The sequence below is a fragment of the Mustela erminea genome, chromosome 16 (assembly GCF_009829155.1).
Source record: "Mustela erminea isolate mMusErm1 chromosome 16, mMusErm1.Pri, whole genome shotgun sequence".
In the NCBI taxonomy this organism is placed as follows: Eukaryota; Metazoa; Chordata; class Mammalia; order Carnivora; family Mustelidae; genus Mustela; species Mustela erminea.
In genome coordinates, this window is record NC_045629.1 from 7290967 (window position 1) to 7315507 (window position 24541).

A 24541-nucleotide genomic window follows, 5' to 3' on the forward strand; every position below is an offset into this window, starting at 1 on the left:
AGGGTGCCTGAGCGCCATCAAGGCAACACCCCTGCACAAAGCACCTGTCAATACCACTCCTTTTGTGGTGACCAAGGGCACAGCCCAGCTGCTCTCTATAGAGCGCTACCTCTAACAGTTGCAAATGCCTTCCTTTAATGTGGTTTTGGGATAACCAACCAACCAACCAACTCAAAACTTCACTTCTGCAATGGTTTCTCCAGACAGTTCCTGATGTCTAGGCTGCTGGGAGGAGGGCCACGTGACACCTGTTTTCTTCAACTTTGTACATCAAAATGTGATCCAGAATGTTTAGCATTCAAATAGAAACATTTTACATGACAAGGAGTTATTATTTTAGAATGAGTGCTTTTATTCACTACATCTGTATCTTTGGGGTAAATACCCAGTAGTGCAATGGCAGGGTCATAGGGAAGCTCTATTTTTAAAATAAAGTTGAACCTGAAAGATCAAACTTGTTCTATTATTCTAAATACTTGGCTCAAATGTTGAGAATTACTACAAACTGATAATGGCTCAGAGGGAGAAAATACTCTAACTAGAGTTGTTTGCAATAAAGCAGGTTGCCTGTTGCTGGTATTAATCACGAAGAGGCAGGATATCCATCTGTCTATGATGCCAGCTAAAATAATCCCATGTAATGATTACAATCTGTTTTCAATCCTTTACACTAACACAAATTTGAATTCTCACTTCAGATGGTAAGCGTTGTTGGAACAGACTCTAAAATCCTTCCAGCTCTGAGGCTATACACTCTGGCAAATCTGCCCCTCTCACTCCCAAATTTAATCTCAGTCTATTCTCAAATGAACTTTACATGTCAACTTTGATTAAAAATACCACTTTAGGGACTTTAGGTTAAATATAGTGAACGTTCTAAACACACACATTTGGGTGCCTGGGTGGCTCAGTCAGGGGTAAGTATCTTCCACTCAGGTCACGATCCGGGAGTCCTAGGATCAAGCCCAGCATCAGCTCCCTGCTCAGCGGTGAAACTGCTTCTCCTTTTCCCTCTGCCTGCCACTCCCCCAGCCTGTGCTCTTTCCCTCTCTCTTTCTGTCAAATAAATTAATAAAACCTTAAAAAATAGATAAACAAACACACACATTTATCTCTGCTTCTTCCCCAACCTGGGAAAACAGGTTTCTGTCACAAAACAGGTTTCTGTAGCAAAAGGCTACAAAGGATTAAAAAAGGAATAAAAAAATAAATCAAAAGGAATAAAGCTACAAAGACAGAGAGAACAAAAGAAATCATAGCCAACGCTATCATGAAAATTTGGGAAGCTGTACAAATGGTAACTAACTTCAGTGTCTGCTTTTCTACTCCACCGAACAGCCTGAAAGGGGTAGATGAGAGGAGGTGACGGCAGCCAGCCACACAGCACTCCAGGACACACCCTCTTCTCAAATCTTGGGAACTGGAAGCAGTGGGGCTTCCTGCACACAGTAGCGCTAAAGAGTTAAAATTCTGGAGGTATATAGAGGGGTGAAAGACCCAGACCCCTTCTGTGAATGTAGTTATTGTTGGGTTAAATCCGTTTTCTTGCTGTTTACATTCTGTGTCCCTTCCTTGTTCCTCCTCTCCTGCCGTCTTTTGGGTTAATCAAGTATTTGGAGTATTCCATTTTATCTTCACTAATGGCTCCTTAGCTATACCTCTTACTTATTGACTCAATGGTTGTTCTAGGGAATTATATATGCGTTCTTATTTCATCATGGTCTGTATTCATGTTACACCACCTCACACGTAATGTAAGAACCTTACAAGAGCGTAATTCAATTTCCATCCCCTTCATATTTTCTTTCTACCTGTTACTCAGTAATCTTTGTGCATTGGTTCTTTCGACCAAATTCCCTGATACTTTCTTTCTTTGGGAGGGAAAAAAGACAATGACATAGATGGTTACTGGAAGGTAAAGTATCTAGAACCAGTATTCCTCAGTCATAAAAGTGGCTAGTCCACTTTTATTCCATTTTTGGAAAAGTAGTCAACATTCTCTTCTAGAATCTGAAAGAGAATGTAAATTCCATGTCAGCTTTGCATAAATGAAGTAACATTATTTGTAGCTCATTCATCTTTCTGACTTTTCCACTGGGACCTTGTTCAGAAAGTTAAAGGAGCCACATCTCTTAACCAGAACAGAACATTTTGTACAGCAAAACAAAAGAGAACTTTGAAACTAAAAAGTGATTTCATCAGAAGGTTCAGATTTGGAAAATAACTTTGACACCTACGAACATTGAGTGGTTTCAAAATTCAGTCTCAAATATTCTCTATTTTCAAAGGCAAAGATAAAAACAGAGAATCTTTTAGGTGATTATGAAATAAATCAAAAGCATTAAAACTTGGCTCTGAGCTTTCCAAGATTTGACAGCTAGAGGTTACAAAATTATTTAAATTTTAATTACAGGAAAATTAACCTCAATTATTCTGCTGTGGCTAAACAAGAAGGCAAGGAGTTTTTTTCTAATTGGACATATACTATCAATCTGATACGTGTGACTGGCCTGGTGCAATGTGTAGGACGAGGCTTCACCAGTCAATGGGAAAGCTTTTCCCAAATTTTAAAATATAAGGGTCAACAAGATCCCCACAAGAGGAATTTTCCAGAAGAGCAAGATATTATTTCATTCTCCCTTTAATCTGAATGTCTATGTACCTCGAAAGATCTGAAAATCAGGTCTTTTTTTTTTTTTTTAATTACTGTGCATACCTACTCAGGTTAATTTTACTATAAATGATGGATGTATAATAGTTTAGAAATTTATTAAGTTTTCTCTCAAACTTTGTAGAACCTACTGTGCCCTCAACAAGAAAACCAATAACACCTGAATTCTGTACCAACTTTTTTCTAATATATTTTATTTTTAGCAAAATTTTTTTTCTCAAGTTGAAAACAGACTGATAGCCAATGAAACACAAAAGGATTTTTAAAACTACATAAAAATAAGTACAGAGAAACTGTTGAAATTATTCAATCCTGTATTTGATGATATTGTGTAAACTGTGTTTATTTAGATGGATTAACAAATTCTATAATCATCGTGCTCTTTGTTTAGGCTATTTTTAAAGATGTTTAAAAACGCTTAACAAAATTTGTTCTACTAAATGTATGCCTAATTAGATTTATAAGCATTAACTACTATCTGTTTGTCAAATTTATAAGTCTACCTTGTTAGGTGTTTGCAGTTTTTTTTTTTTTTTAAGATTTTATTTATTTATTTGACAGGCAGAGATCACAAGTAGGCAGAGATGCAGGCAGAGAGAGGGGAGGAAGCAGGTTCCCCGCAGAGCAGAATGCCCGATGTGGGGCTCGATCCCAGGACCCTGAGATCATGACCTGAGCCGAAGGCAGAGGATTTAACCACTGAGCCACCCAGGCGCCCCAGGTGTTTGCAGTTTTGTTGAACATACAAGTGGTATTAAAATTTTAGGCGGATTTAGTCAATGAATGTTAAAAGCCTTAAGCAAAGATAAAAAATGTTTTTGTAATTCTAAGAAATAAGTTCTATAAGTTGAATGTAAAGATTTGAAGGAGAAAAAGGTGCCTACAGATCATTTTAATACATGGGATAATAATTAAAATATGAGGACATGGGAGTATTGCTTCCCATGTCCAAAACCATTTCTTGGGAATTAAAGCATTTACAATTTCCATCAGAAAAACTGTCATTGAATCTACTTTAGAATTTATGCAAAATGAAACTAAAATCAGAATAATGTGCTCTTATGAAATTCAGAAAACTGCATTGTCTCATTACCAGAACTTCTGAAAACTGAAAGTCTTTCAAAACCTAATAATGTTACAGACCATTATGTTAACATGAAAACTGATCCTCTGCTGATGCAGAATCTGTAATTACTACATAGAAAACTTTTATCTCTTGTTTTTCCATGTTTGGGAAGTAAAAATATCTAGGTCAAAGCAATTCAGAAAACTTTCAGTCAAATAAATTGGTTTGGGGCGCCTGGGTGGCTCAATTGGTTAAGTATCTGCCTTTGACTCAGGTCATGATCCCAGGATCCTGGGATCAAGCTCCGCCATGGGCTCCCTGCTCAGCAGAGAGTCTGTTTCTTCTTCCTCTCCCTCTGTCCCTCTCTCAGTCTTCTCTCTCTCAAATGAATAAAATGTTAAAGGGAGGGTAGGAGGGAGGGAGGGAAGGAAGGAGGAAGTATTGGTTCAATCAGACTACCTTTTTTCTTGGCAAATATGAAGTCAACTCTCAAAGAAAACCCTTTCATCATCTTTATCCATTCATCTGTTGAAGCGTGTCTTGGCTCTTTCCACAGTTTGGCTATTGTGGACATTGCTGTGATGAACACTGGGGTACATATGGCCCTTCTTTTCACAACACTGTATCTTTGGGGAAAAGATGTGTCCATATATACAATGGAATATTACTCAGCCATCAGAAAGAATGAATATCCAACTTTTGCATCAACATGGATGGGACTGGAAAAGATTATGCTGAGTGAACAGAAGTCAAGCAGAGAGAGTCAATTATCATATGGTTTCACTTATTTGTGGAATATAATGAATAACAAGGAGGACATTAGGAGAAGGAAGGGAAAAGTGAAGGGGGGTAAAATCAGAGGGTGCGATGAACCACGAGAGGTTGTGGACTCTGAGAAAAAAAGAGGTTTTTAGAGGGCAGGGGAGGTGGTGGGGGAATGGGTTAAGACTGGTGGTGGGTATTAGGAAGAGCATGTATTGCATGGAGCACTGGGTGTGATGCATAAACAATGAATCAAGGAACACTACATCAAAAACTAATGATGTGGACACCTGGGTGGCTCAGTTGGTTAGGCGACTGCCTTTGGCTTGGGTCATGATCCTGGAGTCCCAGGATTGAGTCCCACATTGGGTTCCCTGCTTGGCGGGGAGTCTGCTTCTCCCTCTGACCTTCCCCCTCTCATGCTCACTCTCTTACTCTCTCTCTTTCAAATAAATAAACAAGATCAAAAAAAAGAAAAAAAGAAAAAAATCTAATGACATACTGTATGGTGACAAACATAATAAAAAAATAAATATTTGCTGTGGGTCTTTCATAGATAGATTTTATGAAGTTCAGGAATGTTCCCTCTATCCCTATACTGGAAGAGATTATACTGAGTGAAATAAGTCAAGCAGAGAGAGTCAATTATCATATGGTTTCACTTATTTGTGGAGCACAACAAATAGCATGGAGGACAAGAGGAGTTAGAGAGGAGAAGGGAGTTGGGGGAAATCGGAAGGGGAAGTGAACCATGAGAGACTATGGACTCTGAAAAACAATCTGAGGGTTTTGAAGGGGCGGCGGGTAGGAGGTTGGGGGAGCCAGGTGGTGGGTATTGGAGAGGGCACAGATTGCATGGAGCACTGGGTGTGGTGCAAAAACAATGAATACTGTTACGCTGAGAAGAAATTTTTTAAAAAAGGGAAAAAAAATAAAGTGAGGGGGTGCAAAACCATTTACCATGCTAAAGGACCATGCCATGGTAACCAAACTGTGGAAAGAACCAAGATGCCCTTCAATGGACAAATGGATAAGGAAGACGTGGTCCCATATACACTATGGAGTATTATGCCTCCATCAGAAATGATGAATACCCAGCTTTTGTAGCAATGGACAGAACTGGAAGAGATTATGCTGAGTGAAATAAGTCAAGCAGAGAGAGTCAATTATCATATGGTTTCACTTATTTGTGGAGCATAACAAATAGCATGGAGGACAAGGGGAGATGGAGAAGAGAAGGGAGAAGGGAGTTGATGGAAATTGGAAGGGGAGGTGAACCATGACAGACTATGGACTCTGAAAAACAATCTGAGGGTTTTGAAGGGGCGGGGCGGTGGGAAGTCGGGCTACCAGGTGGTGGGTATTATGGAGGGCACGGATTGCATGGAGCACAGGGTGTGGTGCAAAAACAATGAATACTGTTATGCTGAAAATAATTAATTTAAAAATAAATAAATAAATAAAAATAAAGTTCTTCTCATTAAAAAAAAGAAGAAGAAAAGAAAAACCATTCTGGTACATGAAATCACTAACCAAGAAAAACATCTGTTATCTTAACTAACTTTTCCCAAAGAATCTCTATGCTGCAAAGAAAGCAATATTCAATCGTTGAACACTACATCAAAAACTAAAGATGTACTATATGTTGGCTAATAATGAACATAATAATAATTTTAAAAAGAATAAAAACAAAATAAATAAATTAATCGATTAAAGACGAAAGGCTCAGATTTGGGGGTAGGGAGAGGGAACATGTATGCTAGGCATGCCCTGCTCAAGGCCTGTAGTTCCAGAGTAAAGAGGGAAGAGGACAGAAATAACTATCTACTGGCAATACTGAAACCAAAAAGTATTAAAAGAAAACAGACTTGAGGAGCGCCTGGGTGGCTCAGTGGATTAAAGCCTCTGCCTTCAGCTCAGGTCGTGATCCCAGGGTTCTGGGATCTAGCCCCCAATCGGGCTCTCTGCCCAGCAGGAAGCCTGCTTCCTCCTCTCTCTCTCTCTGCCTGCCTGCTTGTGATCACTCTCTGTCAAATAAATAAATAAATAAATAAATAAATAAATAAATAAAAACTTTTTAAAAAAGAAAAAAAAGACAGACTTGAGGTATGAAAATCCAAGAAAGAAAGTACAGGAAATCAATAAAATAAAAATAACTCTAGGGGTGCCTGGGTGTCTCAGTGGGTTAAGCCTCTGCCTTCAGCTCAGGTCATGATCTCAAGGTCCTGGGATCGAGCCCCACATCGGGCTCTCTGCTCAGCAGGTAGCCTGCTTCCCCCTCTTCCTCTGCCTGCCTCTCTGCCTACTTGTGATCTCTCTCTCTGTCAAAAAAAATAAAATCTTTTAAAAATAACTCTAAAGCTAAAATTCTTCACTGAGCTCCACAGGCAAATCTTTTGGACCATAGCATTATCTTAAAAATGTATTTAAAATTTTAAAGTTCTTTAAATATTAGCAGAGGATTGCTGTAATGTGTATGTGTACATGGTCAGATGGGCGGACGGATGGGTAGATGGACACAGATATGCAGAATTTCAGAATATTTACTTACCATTCATTACCTTACAACAATTCTCCCAATTTGGTTAGGAAAATAGATGATTTTTGTTATAGTTCGAGTAAGAAATAAGTAAATAGCAAAACCTTTTTGAAGCAAGAATCCTTTAATAATGATACTCATTTCCAGAGAACAATAAATACAGAAATTACAAGCGGTACATGTAACAGTAATCTTTTCCTTAGCAACAGAAAGCACCTACTTTTATACAACTTACAGGGCAAACACATTTAATGAAAATCAGCACTGGGAAAAGCGACACAACAGAAGAAAATTGCAAGTAAAATGAAAAATTACTTGTTCTTGACACTAACTAGTGAGATTCATACTCAGGTACTCCATCCCAGGCGAAACCGGAAGGCTGGAGATTCTGAGGTTAGAGGGCATGTTCAGCTTCGGGCAGCAGCGGTCTGGGGCTGCTCAGATTGGAGCTGTTTACCAAGATATTCCCTAAAACAGTAGGAATAAAATAACAAAGTTGTTTAACAAAGCTTAAACAAAATTTAAACGAAGTTTCAAAATCAAAGCACAGTACATCATGTCATCTATACTTACTTTAACATCTAAAAATTAGTGAAATATCTCCAGAAAACTAAACTTTTCCAGATTTGAAAGGTACCTATACTGAATGAATTTGAAACACTCTCTTTACCATGCATAAGTCATTACACACACAAACAGGTGATTCTACATGCAACTACAAGGCAGTGTCTACCTCCCTGTCCGGGTCAAGTTTTGTTTACTGCAGTCATACTTTTGCAATCGACGAAGTTCAAAATCAACTGAAGTAGGATTCCAAGTCAGTGGACTGATACATGAAAAACACATTTCCTGATACTAGTGAATGAATATTAAGTACCTAGACCTCGGAATGAAAATAAATCACTAAAAAATACCATCAAGATTGACAACACTTAACGAAACTTGTTACTGTGCACTTTCTCTGCACCAACATAGTCTAAAACCTTCACAAAGATGGTCATACTGAATCCACAAACAATCCCAAGTGCAGAGAAGTAGTATTCTCATTGTACAGGTAAGGCAACTGAGGCTTAGAGCAGAGGTTTCCAAACTACTTAGGTCACATTCTCCTTTAGGAAATGAACGTCGGCCCAGAGAACGTGTATACTTAGCTCTAAATTACACACAGATTTCACTGTTAATTCCAGGGGGAAAAAATAATCTCTTTCCTATTTTCCTGTGAATGACTTGCCCAAACTTCTGTTTCTGAACAAAAGAAGAGATTTTGTGAATAACATTTTAAGAAGTCCCCACTATGAAAAGGAAAGAGCATAAGTTTTGGATAGAGACCTGGATTTACATTCTGGGTGCATGCCTTCCCATGGACATAACAGTTCCAGAGGCTGTGGGATGAGGGCACCTGCTGGGGTCGAGTAGCAGGCACATGCAGGCGCACTGTCATCTTCTCTCCTCATTAGCTGACATTTAACCTCTCCTTGTCTAAGCACCTCCAGGAAATGACCTGTGGGCCACCAGCATGGACCAGTAATGTGACCCTACCTTTCTCCACAGAGGTCCAGAGAAAGGGGATTGAGGTAGTCCAAGGATTTTACTATGCTGCTCTACCTCCACTATCATGGCCTTAGTCCAAAGCTATCAAAGATATGAAGCAAGACTGAGAAAAGGAAGACAAGTTTGAGATAGGAACCAGACGGAATTCTGTGGACTTGGGCCAGTGAAGGTTTAGCGACCCCCCCAGCTCACGAAGATAAACTAGGACTGAAAATACTTAGGGACTGACTGTAACCTCGTATAGCATGAACATGATTTATGTGGGGGTTTTTTAACCCTTATACTGACTTATTAATTTTGGGTGTCATATTAAAGCACATAATATATTTTTGTGTCACTTAAGAGCTACACAAACAATCTAGACAATGGGTGTGGATCTTACTTTCAACCAACAGTAAGGAAGTAGTTCTGTCTAACTCACACAAGGGCAAAAAGGGAAACCACCTATAAAGTTTATTAGGAAAAAAGTAAGTTTATTGTCAATATAAATGTCACCACTCTGGAGAGGCCTGCAACTATGGAGTATGTGTGACTGCATAAGTTTGATGTGCTGGGCTATACTGCTGTTCTTGGGTCGGGAGGAAGATGAGAGGGAGGGTATAACAACATTTACCACAAAATTTCCAGATCTTATACATATATTATATATGCATATATAATATATACATATATTTGTTTTTTCCTATGTATTTAAAAAATCAAGCCTGAAATAGACATGCTTCATTGCAAGAGGGCCCTCTAATATTCCAATTTTAAATGTTAGACTCTTTAGTGTAAAGGATGAGCAGAATATGCAACCCCAAAATATGTCACTTTGGTGTACTATTGTGAACTGTAGATACTTGAAAATAGCCAAGTGCAGGGAGAGGCTTTCTCTGAACTCCCCTTATCTACCTAAAGACAGGTCCTCCAAAAGAACTCAGTTGTCCTAAGTCCCCTCCCTGGGAGTTTCATCAAACAGGGAGGACTGACTCTTATAACAAGAGAATAGTCTTAAAGTCCACATTACATCGAGAGAGACTTGACAGACCATGTCACAGTCTCGTATCTCCCACCTACTCTTGCTACGGGCCCAGCCATCATTCCTAAAAATCACATACTCCTTATAAGAGGCCTACATCCCCACTCTTTGTTCCCTATTAAGATGGAATTTAATCTTAAATTCTAAAGCTACAACTTTAAGTTACCCATTTTTTCCTGGGTATCTCCCATGTGTACATGAGGTATAACATGTTAATCAATAGCTTTTTTCACATTCATCTGTCATTTACTACAGGGTCTCAGCTAAGAACTCAAGAGTGTAGAAGGAAAATTAGTTTTCCTCCCTTCTTAGAAAACATTTAAAAAGTGTACCTAAAGATACCATGCCACCCTTCAATTATAATAAGCTGTGGTACTTTCAATAAGGTCCAGTGCGAAGGGCCATGTTCTAATTAGAAGTTTCCAAGACAAATCACAAGAGAATAGAACAATGCCTTCCAGAGCTCAGTGCTCTGAACTGCCAAGAGATGGAAAAGGGTCTGGCTGGCTCTGATCACACACAAAGGCTCCCATCTGCTCCACGCCTTAGAGAGACATGAAGGGTGGTTCGCTTCCCATACCAGGTTTAACTGATACTCAGGGATGAGAGTGAATACTTGGGAGGTGAAAGAGCTAACTGATTTCTTCACAAAAAAGACATAATTGAAATAAGGGTCAAAGAGGAATAACAGAACAAAACAAAGATGAGCCGTTCTGGCAGAGAATATAAAACGTGTCGAACCATGGCTTTTTGCTCACTGGTTTTCTGCTTTGTTTTTCTTGGCCAAAGGTCTTTATTATGGATGACATGCTCTACTATCCTCTCATTTTTTTTTTTCCTACATACAAAGTGGCCCTGAGACATCTACTTCTTTTTCACTACTTTAGTGCCTGGGATGCAGAAAACACAAGCCTTCCTTTGTGTCTGTTAAATAGAGTTTATGCAACTTAAAGATTCAAAGAACAAGAAAGAACACACATAAGGGGTTCAACTGTGAATGTGTACATCAAGAATCCCAGAGGAAACTTTGTGAGCCTAACTTGTAGGTCACAAAATGCTGAAAGTCTAATAGGAGAAGAAACCAAATGGGACCCATGGAGAGAAGAATCAAATCTCCTCAGGCTTTTCTAAAATTACTGTTTGTAATGGCTTATTGAGTTGTTAAAATACCAGAGAGAGCTGACCTGAGGCCCAACTGAAAAAGATATTAACTGTAGAAAAAGGATTTGGCCTACCCAAAGCTTTGGCAAACATCTACTCCTTTGAACTTAGCTTATAAAATGTTACAGTCTGTTTCCCTCATGTCAATTGGCAACATGCAGTCCATTAAAATATTCCCCAAAATCATCTAAGCCTGCCTGTGAACTCCCCATGACCCCCCAGCCATAGGGAAGTCCTGGCACTATGTGCCTGGGGCAGAGAACACAGGACAGTTGCCACATTCCACACATTATTACAGCAATCATGGACACCTGTTTGTAGGTATACCCACGCGTTATCCTCCTGTGTTTAAAGCATCTGTGTGAGGTGAGTGTTATCTCCATTTATAGCAAATCAAATGGAGCCTCAGAAAACTTCCAATAACAAGCTCAAGGACAAACTGAGCAAATGGCCTGGACAGGGCTCAGATCCTATTCTCTTTAATACTGTGAAGCTGCCAGGCCCCCAGAAAGAGCTCCAAAAAGTGTGAAAAGCAGCCACTATTCCTAATTTTACACATTAGAGAATAATAAGAAGGTATGAATAATGTCTTCAGGTTAAGGTAACATTACTGTCAGGCAAAAGGTAAAATAACTATGGATTTTACTTCCAGGGATTATAATGGATCCATAACAAAGGACTCAAGAAGAGTTATTTTAAGTGAATTATCTATGTATTGAGTTGGTCTTTCTCTCTGTACCTGAAAATCAATACAAAAATAAAATTCAACTTATAATTTGTTCAGAAAGTACCCAATTTGTACCAGCAATCCACAGGAGTTTGACATTAAATGTTTACTTCTACTAAGAAGCAAAATTTGAGAAGTATAATATTTTCTCCTCTTTAACTTCATCCATAATTTATATCATTTGGGAATCTAAATCTTTGAAACTGAAAAAAGAAAGGGTCTGAAGACCTACTCCCCTTTTTAAAAATCCATGTACAAAATTTCTCACAAAAGAAACCATGCTGCATGCTGGGAAAGCACTGATTAAGAAATATCTATTTTAAGGGGCACCTCGGTGGCTCAGTCGGTTAAGCATCTGACTCTTCGTTTTGACTCAGGTCATAATCTCAGGGTTGTGGGATTGAGCCCTGAGTGAGGCTCCATGCCCAGCAGGGAGTCTGCTTGAGACTCTCTCTCTCTCTGCCCCTCCTCCCACGGGTGCCCATGCACGCACACATGCTCTCTCTAAAATAAACAAATCTTTACCCACCCACCCCCCAAGGGCGCTTGTGTGGCTCAGTCAGTTAAGTGTCCAACTCTTAATTTTGGCTCAGGTCATGATCTCAGAGTTCTGAGACCGAGCCAGTGTGGCGCTCCATGCTCAGAAGGGTGCCTGCTTCAGGCTCTCTCTCCCTCTCCCTCTGTATCTACCCCTGCTCACGCTTGCTCACATGCTCTCTCTCTCTCTCTCTCTCAAATAAATAAATAAAATCTTTAAATTAAAAAAAAAAAACACCTATTTTATTCTCTTGTCAATGGCCATAAAAAATCTATACTTTGGCACTGACCATAATACCAAAAAATCACTTTCCAATTCCTGAGAAAGCTACACAGGGCTTGAAAGAGGTAGTCTGAAGATTAGCTACCTCGGTTGCAAGCTGTTAGTAGCTAGCATATCAAGAAGTGTTTACCTGGTGTATTTTTAACTCCTAGACGAGAAAGGCCTTCACCATATTACAATCTTCACTATACTTAGGGCTGTGTAAGTAGTTGAACATTTTTATTCTTTCTTTAAAATTATAGTTGAAAAAAAAAAAAAAACCCCGTAGTTGAAGGAACTATGATATCATCCAATATGCTTCACCTATATATAATTTAAACTCACAGTGACTTCACCCATACAATTTAGTGCCCGGAAAAGAGAGAATTTTCTCCTGACAAACATATTAATCTGTGAAAACTACAATCTCCCTTATTTCTCTTTTTCCCTTGGTTGCCAAAAAGCTCAGTAGAAATTCCATGGTTACTATCATTTTTATATTATTTTCTTTAGTCTCCATTTGATATGTAAGCTTTCATTACTAAAATTATGAAGGACATACAATTCTATATCCCACATCCTTCTGTGAGTTTATTACAATAATTATTAAAACTACAACTGAGGTAGAGGAGTTCCCTGTGAACGATAATCCTTCTGCTGTGTGGCTGCTACAGATCATCACTCAACACAAATAACTATCCAGCCCCAACTGTGAACTGTGAAAAGGAGAGGCCCAAAGATGGTGGAGGAGGAGGGGAATCCTATCTCAACCAGTGCCAAGTTGAGCTGAGTATCTACCAGACGATTCCAAACACCTATGAAATCAGCCTGTGATGTAAGAAGATATATCTGGATCCCTACAAACAAGAGTATCTCCAAGGCTGGTCTAGAGATATGAAATAGGGAGCCAAGATTCTGCAGGCAGATATCAGAAGATAAACAGAAGGAGGAGGGAGCCTCCAGGATCCCTGAACCGCTGGAGCACAAAAGCCTCCTGTGCTGGGGACCAGGCACAGACTGGCAGACTGGTCGCAGCAGGGAAAGGACTTTAGGTCAGCTCCCCAGCCTTCTAGTCTGAAACCTGGAGATTATGAACTGAGGGGCAGCTGGTGGTTTTAGAAGCACAAAGGGCAGAGATGTGCCTGGACCTGGAAGCGAGGGCTGGTAATGCTACTGTGGGGCGCACAACCCAGTATCCTGCCATTTTTAGCAGCATAGACAAATGGAGAGGGTATGGCCTGGAGAGCTCACTGAAGAACAGACTATGATCTCTCTGTTCTGAAGAGGTTTGGATACAGTCACTTCTGCTCTGACTCAAAGAGATGTGGAAAGCCACTAGGGAAAGCTGCCAGAGAACAGAAGTCCCAGGAAAACTGTTTTCACTGACCCCATTGCCCCCGCACAGAGGAGTCAGGGCAACTCTGCCCAAACAGAGTTGCCTGAGTAACAGTGCTGCAGACCCCTCCCCCAGAAGACAGGGTGGAAGTACCAGAGGCCAACAACCCTAAAGTCCCTATAAAACAGGTGCATCTTGTTGTGGTCAATAATCTGCAATCTATACATTCCCTCAACCACCTCAACAGAATAACTAAGAGGAGGAACCCACAATGTAGGAAAAACTCAGACTGCGACCTCTGCCACAGAACTAACTGTGGATATAAGCAAGATGTCGGAAGCAAACTTCAGCGTTCTGAAGACAATAGCTAAGATGGAGAAAATTATTAATGGCAACATAGATTTTCTAAGGGCAGAAATGAAAGCTGATCTGGCAGAACTTAAAAATGCTATCCACGAGATCCACTCTAACCTAGATACTCTAACAGCCAGGGTAAACAAGGCAGAAGAACAAATTAGTGATCTAGAAGACAAACTGACAGAAAAGAAGGAACAGGAGGAGGCCTGGAACAAATAGCTTAAAATCCATGGAAACAGAATTAGAGAAATAAATGATGCCATGAAACCTTCCAATGTCAGAATTACTGGGATCCCTGAAAGGATAGAAAGGGGGGGGGGTGATCATTAAATATATCTGACCAAATCATAGCTAAGAATGTCCCTAATCTGGGGACTGAAACAAGTATCCGTGTCCTAGAGGCAGAGAGGACGCCTCCCAAGATCAAGGAGAACAGACCAATACCCTGGCACGTAATAGTAAAACTTAGAAATCTTAGAACCAAGGAAACCATCTTAAGGGTAGTTAGGGGGCAGAGATTCCTTACATACAGAGGGAGGAACATCAGAATAACATCAGACCTGTCCACGGAAACCTGGCAAGCCAGAAGAGGCTGGCTGGCAAGACATATTCAGGGTACTAAATAAGAAGAACATGCAACCAAGACTTCTTTATATGGCAAGGCTGTCACTCAGAATGGATGGAGAGAGCTTCCAGGACTGGCAGAAACTTGAAGAACAGGTAACCACTAAGCCAGCACTACAAGAAATACCAAGGGAGGTTCTATAAAAGGAGAAAAACCCCAAGAGTAATACAGAACAGAAATATACAAGGACAGTCTACAGAAACAAGGACCTCACAGGAAACATGGTAACAATAAAATAGTATCTCTCAATAATCATTGTCAACATGAATGGCCTAAATGCTCCCATAAAGTGGTACAGGGCTGCAGATCGGTTAAAAAGACAGGACCCACCGATATGCTATCTACAAGAGACTCATTTTGAACTTAAAGATAGATCCAGACTGAAAGTGAAGGGATGGAGAACTAACTTTCATGCCAAGGGACCACAAAAGAAAGTTGGGGTAGCAATTCTCCTAACAGACAAATTAGATTTTAAGTTCAAGACTGTAGTTAGATACACAGAAGGACACTGTATCATTCTTAAAGGATCTATCCAACAAGAAGATCTAACAATTGTAAATATCTGTGTCCCCAACATGGGAGCAGCCAACTACATAAGCCAACTGTTTACCAAAATAAAGAAACATATTGGTAAGAATTCATTAACTATAGGAGATCTTAACACTCTACTCTCAGCAAGAGACAGATAATCTAAGCAGAAAATCAACAAAGAAACATATCATATGGTTTCACTTATTTGTGGAGCATAACAAATAGCATGGAGGACATGGGGACTTAGAGTGGAGAAGGGAGTTGGGGGAAATTGGAAGGGGAGGTGAACCATGAGAGACTATGGACTCTGAAAAACAATCTGAGGGTTTTGAAGGGACGGGGGGTGGGAGGTTGGGGTACCAGGTGGTGGGTATTATAGAGGGCACGGATTGCATGGAGCACGGGGTGTGGTGCAAAAATAATGAATACTGTTATGCTGGAAATAAATTAAAAAAAAAAAAAAGAAACAATAGCTTTGAATGACACACGGGACCAGATGGACCACACAGATATACACAGAACATTCCACCCTAAAACAACAGAACACTCATTCTTTTCAAGCGTACACGCAACTTTCTCCAGAATAGACCACACTGGGTCACAAATCAGGTCTCAACTGATACCAAAAGATGGAGATCATTCTCTGCATATTCTCAGACCAAAATGCTTCAAAACCGTAATTCAATCACAAGATAAAGTTTGGAAGAAATTCAACGACTTGGAAGCTAAAGACCATCCTGCTCAAGAATGTCTGGATCAGGGACACGTGGGTGGCTCAGTTGGTTAAGCAGCTGCCTTCGGCTCAGGTCATGATCCCAGCGTCCTGGGATCGAGTCCCACATTGGGCTCCTTGCTCAGCAGGGAGCCTGCTTCTCCCTCTGCCTCTGCTGCCACTCTGTCTGCCTGTGCTCGCTCTCCGCCCCCCCACCCGATAAATAAATTTAAAAAATCTTAAAAAAAAAAAGCTTTAAAAAAAAAAAAAATGTCTGGATCAACTAGGAAACCAAAGAAGAATTTACACAATTCATGGAAACCAAAGAGAACAAAAACACATCGGTCTGAAACCTATGGGATACAGCAAAGGCAGTCCTAAGGGGGAAATAGATAGCCATCCAAGTGTCACTCAAAAAAATAGAAAAATCCTGAATACACAAACTATCTTTACACCTTAAAGAACTGGAGAACCAACAACAAATTAAGCCTAATCTATGCACAAGAAGGGAAATAATTAAGATTAGACCAGAGATCAATGAATTAAAAACCAGAAATATAAAAGAACCATCTATGAAACTAGAAGCTGGTTCTTTGAAAAAATTAGTAAGATCAAAAAACCACTGGCCAGATTTACCCAAAAGAAAAGAGAACAGACCAAGATTAATAAAATTATGAATGAAGCAGGGTAGAGCACGACTGACACCAAGGAAATAGAAATCATCACCAGAAATTAGAAGCAACAGCTATATGCCAATAAGTTAAGCAACCTAGAAAAAATGGATGCATTCTTGGAAATCTATAAACTTCCAAAACTGAATCAGGAAGAAACTGACAACCTGAATAGACCAGTAACTAGAACAAGATTGAAGCAGTAATCAAAAACCTCCCAAAAAGCAAGAGCCCAGAACCTGATGGATTCCCTGGGGAATTCTACCAAACATTCAAAGAAGAAATAATACCTATTCTCCTGAAGCTGTTTCAAAAAAACAGAAACAGAAGGAAAACTTCCAGACTCTTTCTATGAGGCCAGTATTACCCTGATCCCAAACCAGGCAAAGACCCCATCAAAAAGGAGAATTTCAGACCAATATCCCTAATGAATATGGATGCCAAGATTCTCAACAAGATACTAGCTAACAGGAGGACCCAAAAGTACATTAAAAAGATTATCCACCATGACCAGGTGGGATTTATCCGTGGGATGCAGTGGTAGTTCAACATTTACAAATCAATCAATGGGATAGAACAAATTAACAAGAGAAGAGAGAAGAACCACATGGTCCTCTCCATGCCGAAAAGCCTTTCACAAAATACAACATCCTTTCCTGATTAAAACTCTTCATAGTATAAGGATAGAGGGAATATTCCTCAATTACATAAAATCCATCTATGAAAAACCCATAGCGAATATCATTCTCAATGGGGAAAGCTGAGAGCCTTAAGATCAGGAACACAAGAAGGATGCCTATTCTCGCCACTATTGTTCAACATAGTACTAGAAGTCCTAGCAATAGCAATCAGACAACAAAAAGAAATAAAAGGTATTCAAATTGGCAAAGAAGAAGTCAAACTCTCTTTTCACAGATGGAAAACCCAAAAGACTCCACACCCCCAAATTACTAGAACTCATACAACAATTCAGTAATGTGGCAGGATACAAAAATCAATGCACAAAAATCAGCTGCTTTCTTATACACTAACAATGAAACTGTAGAAAGAAAAATTAGAGACTTGATTCCATTTATAATAGCACCAAAAACCATAAGATAACTGGGAATAAACCTCACCAAAGAGGTAAAGGATCCATACTCTAGGAACTACAGAACACTCATGAAAGAAATCGAAGAAGACACAAAAGGTGGAAAAACATCTCGTGCTCATGGATTAGAAGAGTAAACACTGTTAAAATGTCTACGCTGCCCAGAGCAATCTATATTTTCAACACCAATCAAAATACCATCCCAATCAAAATACCAATGGCAGGGTGCCTGGGTAGCTCAGTTGGTTAAGCAACTGCCTTCAGCTCCTTCAGTCCTGGGATCGAGTCCCCCATCAGGCTTCCTCTGCTCTGTGGGGAGCCTGCTTCTCTCTCTCCCTCTCCCTCTGCCTGCCACTCTCTCTGCTTGTGCATATTCTCCCCCACCCTCTGTAAAATAAATAAAATGTTTAAAGGAAAAATACTAGTGGCATTTTTCAAAGTGCTGGAACAAACAATCCTAAAATTTGCATGGAATCAGAAAAGACCCCAAATCACCAAGGAAATGTTGAAAATGAAAAAGCTGTGGGCATCATGTTGCCTGATTTCAAGCTATATTATAAAGCTGTGATCAGTAGGACAGCATGGTACTGGCACAAAAACTGACACACAGACCAATGGAACAGAATATAGAGCCCAGATATGGACCCTCAACTCTATGGTCAACTAATCTTTGACAAAGCAGGAAAAAATGCCCAATGGAAAAATAATCGTCTCCTTAATAAATGGTGCTGGGAAAATTGGGACAGCTCAATACAGAAGAATGAAACTGGACCATTCTCTTACACCATATACAAAGATAAATTCTAAATGATTGAAAAACTTCAATGTGAGACAGGAATCCATCAAAACCCTAGGGGATGACATAGGCAGTACCTCTTCGACATCGGCCACAGCAACTTGTTCAAGGCAAACAAAAGTGAAAATGAACTTTTGGAACTTCATCAAGATAAAATCTTCTGCACAGCAAAAGAAACAGTCAACAAAACAAAGAAGGAACCCATGGAATGGGAGAAGATATTTGCAAATGACAATATGGATAAAGGGCTGATATTCAAGATCTATAAAGAATTTCTCAAACTCAACACCCAAAAAATAAGTAATAAGTCAAAACATGGGCAGAAGGCATGAATAGCCACTTCTCCAAAGAAAACATAATAATGGCTGAGAGATGCATAAAAAAATGTTCATCATCATTAGCTATTAGGGAAATTCAAATAAAAACCACATTGAGAGACCACCTTACACCAGTTAGAATGGCAAAACTTGACAAGGCAAGAAACAACAAATGTTGGATAAGTTGTAGAGAAAAGGGAACCCTCACACTGTTGGTGGGAATGCAAGTTGGTGCAGCCACTTTGGAAAACAGTGTGGAGGTTCCTCAAAAAATTAAAAATAGAGCTGCCCTATGACCAAGTAATTGTATTACTGGGTATTTACCCCAAGGATACAGATGTAGTGAAACAAAGGGCCATATGCACTATGTCCACAATACTCAAACTGTGGAAAGAGCCAAGATGCCCTTCAATAGTCATCTGTATTCAAAAAGTTATGTCCACAATAGCTGAACTGTGGAAAGAGCCAAGATGCCCTTCAACATATAAATGGATAAAGAAGATGTGGTCTTCTCTGGACTACAATGGAATATTACTCAGCCATCAAAAAGGATGACTACCCAACTTTTGCATCAGCATGGATGGGACTGGAGGGGATTATGCTAAGTGAAACAAGTCAAGCAGAGAAAGTAATCTATCATATGGTTTCATTTATTTATAGAACATAAGGAATAGCATGGAGGACATTAGGAGAAAGAAGGGATAAATGAAGGGGGGAAAATCAGAGGGGGAGGCAAACCATGAGAGACTACGGACTCCAGGGGAAAAACTGAAGCTTTTAGGGAGGATGAGGTTAGGGGAACGGGTTAGCCCAGTGATCGGTATTAAGTAGGGCACAGATTGCATGCAGCACTGGGTGTTACATGCAAATAATGAATCATGGGACACTACATCAAAAACTAATGATGTACTGTATGGTGACTAACATAACATAATAAAAAAGATACTAAAACAAAAAAATAGAAAAATGAAACTACAACTGAGCCATAATTGTATTCCTCTTAACCTTTACGTATCTAGTCAGAAAACAAATGGGTATAATATAAATCAAAAATGAAATATCTTTCTCTGGATGTATAAAAACAACTTTTTTTAAAATATTAACTTTATACTGGCTTATAACACAGATTTCTATTGGGTGAAGAGTAAACAATATTTAAATATTTTATACAGGCTTGGGTTTTTTAATGCTAGTTCACTATAGTTATTCCTCAGGCTTCTAGCATGATTTTCTGTATCATACACAAAGCAAATTTTGTTTTTACAAATCAGTTTTCTTATGTAACTACCGAACTATGTAAAAAATCAGTGCTCTCTCCCATCAGCATCTGATTTACATAGAGACACAGTTAAATTCCAAATGTAAGGACATAGAGTCAAACTGTTTCCACAATACTTTAAATATTTCAACCTAGGAATAGTGACCACAATGATGTGTACCATTTCCTAGTGCCTGCTATTTACTTAGCACTGCACTAACAGCTCCATCTACATTTTCTTATTTACTCTCCACCATAATATTCATAAAAGCTGTGGATGAGCCCCATTTTTATAAATAAGGAACAGGAATAAGAAACAGGAATTGAGCAATGAAAATGACACGCTGTAATGTTAGGGAAACTAGTTAATGGCCAGAGAGTATTTGTATCCATGTCTGATTTAAAAAGTCGAAGTCTTAATCACTATATAGTACCACCTCATGGTACACTATTCTACCTCACACTGACTGAGGCCATATTATTGTGTAGATGTGAGAGTAAAGAGCTTAAGAACATCACAATGTGAGTCCTCAAATTTATTTCTCAAATATATTTTCCTAACCACCAGCCATTTTATTTCCTAACAGCATCTAAATTCAAAGATTAATAGATTAGCAGTATCTCTAAAGAGGTCAGTGATTCTAAAAGTAGAATCTGTTTATGTGAATTCTGGTCCTAAGAAACAAAGATGTATATTTTAAAATCAATTGCATTAGAGTCTATTACAAAAGCAATTTAGGCAAAGTTTGCAATAACAAAATTATTTTTCACACAGGAATTCCAACAATCATTTTAAACTAGCTACTTAATCTAAAACATCCAGCCATAAAATCTATAAAATCTAAATATCCAGAGTTTCTTTAGCTCCAGCTTATTTTCAAGACTAGTCCCTCTTTACCTATTACCACCAGATTTATCATTAGATCAGCAGTGTCTTTCATACTTTATCATTTTTCCAACATATGGAGATGATATGCAATGCACTGAGCCACTCAAAGTATCAGACACTTCTTTTCCTTTTAACGATTTTAAGACTGGTTTTAATAGAGCAGTTTTAGGTTTGCAACAAAACTGAAAGGATGGGACAGAGATCTCCCATATACACCCAGCCCCCACGCATGCACAGCCTCCCCTACTATCACATCCCATACCACACTGGTACATTTTTTTTACCAAGGATGAACCTGCATTGACACACTATAACCATCCAAAGTGCATAGTTAACCACAGGGTTCATTCTTGATGCTGTCCATATTATGCCCTTGGGTGATTGTATAATGACATATATCATCATCATACAAAACAGTATTTTTAGTGCCCTCAAAACCCTCTCTAGTCCAGCTATTCATCCCTTCCTCCTTCCCCACACAACTGATCTTTCTATAGTCTGCAGCTTTGCCTTTTTAGACGTCACATGGTTGATTTATACAGCATGTAGACTTTTCACTTTGGCTCCTTCCACTTAGTATGCGTTTCAGGTTCCCTCACACCTTTTCAAGGCTTGAGAGCTCATTTCTCTTTCATGCTAAGTAATATTCCATAACCCTGATGGACCCAAGTTTGTTTATGCACTCACCTACTAAAGGACAGCTGGGTAGCGTCCAAATTTTGGCAATTATGAATAAAGTTCCTATAAACGTACCTGTGCAATTTTTCGTGTGGATTTAAGTTTTCAACCCCATTTGGGTAAATGCCAAGGTGCATCATTGCTGGATCATAAGAATATATTTAGTTTGATAAGAAACCACCAAATAGTCTTCCAAAGTGGCTGTACTATTTTGCATTCCTACCAGCAGTAACTGAGACTTCCTGTTACTGCATACCCTGGCCAGTATTTGCTTTTTGTCAGTATTCCAGATTTTGGCTAATCTAACAGGTATATAGTGGTATCTCATTTTTGTTTTAATTTGCATTTCCCTGATGACATATGACGTGCATCTTTTCATATATTTATTTATCAACAGTGTATTTTCTTTGGTGAGGTGTCTGTTAAGGTCTTGGGCTCATTTCTTACTGAGGCTGTTTTCTTATTATTGAGTTTTAAGGGCTCTTTGTATATTGCAGATAATAGTCCTTTATCAAACGCGTCTTTTGCAAATAAATATTTTCTCCCAGTATGTAGCCTGTCTTCTAATTCTCTTGACATTATTTTTCATAGAGACGATGTTTTTAATTTCCATGAAACCAACTTCTCAATTATTTCCTTCACAAATCATGCATGCCTTTACCATTGTATCTAAAAATGCATCACTATACCCAAAGTCATCTAGGCTTTCTCCCATATCATGTTCAAGGAGTTTTACAGTTGCACATCCTGCAGTTAGGTTTATCATCCATTTTAATTAATGGAGTTAGTTTTTGTGAAGGGTGTAAGGTCTATGCCAGATTCATTTTTGCATGTGGACATCCAGTTGCTCCAGTACTGAGACTATCTTTGCTGTACTGTATTGCTTTGCTTCTTTGTCAAAGGTCAGTTACCTATATTGGTGGGGGTCTATTTCTAGGTTCTCTATTCTATTCCACTGCCCTACTTGTCTGTTCTTTCATCAGTACCACACTGTCTTGTGTACTGTAGGTTTATATGAAGTCTTGAAGTCAGGTAATGTCAACCCTCTTAACTTTATCCTTCCCCTTTAATACTGTGTTGGCTATTTGGGTGTTTTGTTCTGCATATAAATTTTGGTATCAGTTGGCTGAAATTCACAAAATAACTTTCTGGGATCTTAACTGAAGTTGTACTGACTCTATGGATCAAGCTGAGAAGAACTAACACCTTGATAATACTGAATCTTCCTATTCATGAACACAGGGTCTCTCTCCATTTACTTAGTTCTTTGATTTCATTCATAGAGTTTAGTAGTTTTCTTCATAATATAGCTTATATATATTTTTTGTTAGATTTATACCTAAGTACTTCGTTTGGGGGAGGGAGTGGCTTTTTAATTTCAAATTCCACTTTTTCATTGCATGTATATAGGAAAGTGATTTACTTCTGTATATTAACCTTGTACCCTGCAATCTTATTGTAATCATTTATTAGTTACAGGAAAGTTTTTCTGTCAAATCTTTAGGATTTCCTACATAGACAATACTGCCATCTGCAAACAAAGTTTTGTGTCTCCCTTCCCAATCTGTATACCTTTCATCCCAATATTAGTTCCCGGAAAGTTTTTCTGTCAAATCTTTAGGATTTCCTACATAGACAAATGTCATCTGCAAACAAAGTTTTATGTCTCCCTTCCCAATCTGTATACCTTTCCTTTCCTTTTCTTGCCTTATTGCATTAAGCAAGAATTTCAAGTCTGATGTCAAAAACGGAGCCACACATGAGAGGGGATATCCTTCTTTGTACTTGATTGTTGTGGTAAAGCTTCCAGTTTCTCAATATTAAGTAAGATGTTAGCTATAGGGTATTTGTTTTTAAGATTTTTTATTTACTTATTTGGCAGAGAGAGATCATAAGTAGGCAGAGGGGCAGGCAGAGAGACAGAGAGGAGGAAGCAGGCTCCTTGCCGAGCAGAGAGCCCAATGCGGGACTCGATCCCAGGACCCCAAGATCATGACCCGAGCCGAAAGCAGAGGCTTAAGCCACTGAGCCACCCAGGCCCCTCAACTATAGGGTATTTTTTTAAAGATTTTATTTATTCCTTTGAGAGAGAGAGAGAGAAAGAGCAGGAGCAGGGAGAGAGGCAGAGGGTGAATCAGATTCCCTGCTGAGCTGGGAACCTGATGTAGGGCTCTATTCTGGGACCTAGAGACTATGATCTGAGCCAAAGGCAGAGGCTTAACCATCTGAGTCACTCAGGCACCCCTACAGGATTTTTAAATAGATATTCTTTATTAAGTTGAGAAAATTCGTCTCTATTCCTAGTCTACTGAGAGTTTTTATCATGAATGCATGGTGGATTTTGTGAATGCTTTTTCTGCATCTATTGATAAGATAATGTGGTTTTTCTTCTTTAGTTTGATGTGATGGATTACAGTAATTGATTGTTTTTGTTTTATTGTGTTATGTTAGTCACCATACATCATTGGTTTTTGATGTAGTGTTCCATGATTCATTGTTTGTGTATAACACCCAGTGCTCCAAGCAATCCGTGTCCTTCTTATTAGGGAGGCTCACCCAACCCTTCCCCCACTTCTAAATCCCTCCATTTTAGAAGGTTCATCTCCCACTCCAATTTCTTCCCCTTCATTTTTCCCTTCTTCTAATGTCTTCCATGCTCTTCCTTATAGTCCATAAATAACTAAAATCATATGGTAACTGACTTTCTCTGTTTGACTTATTTCACTTAGCATAATCTCCTCCAGTCCTATCCATGTTGACGCAGAAGTTGGGTATTCATTCTTTCTAATGACTGAGTAATATTCCATTGTATATATGGATGACATCTTCTTTATCCATTCATCTGTTGAAGGGCATCTTGGCTCTTTCCACAGTTTGGCTACTGAGAACACTGCTGCTATGAACATTGGGGTACATACAGCCCTTTACACTATATCTGTATTCTTGGGGTAAATACCCAGTAATGCAATTGCTGGGTGATAGGG

At 39.1% G+C, this 24541-nt stretch overlaps 1 protein-coding gene across 3 annotated transcripts in view; it reads right to left on the reverse strand.

The window, feature by feature from the left end:
* Window positions 1-7142: 7142 nt before the first annotated feature.
* Window positions 7143-24541, reverse strand: part of ATP6V1H (ATPase H+ transporting V1 subunit H) — a 149160-nt gene continuing 131761 nt past the window's right edge. For all 3 annotated transcript variants that reach the window (XM_032316053.1, XM_032316051.1, XM_032316052.1), the window contains one exon: window positions 7143-7506. In XM_032316053.1, coding sequence (XP_032171944.1) covers window positions 7446-7506 — 61 coding nt within the window. In that variant the 3' untranslated portion in view covers window positions 7143-7445. The remainder of the gene's footprint in view (window positions 7507-24541) is intronic.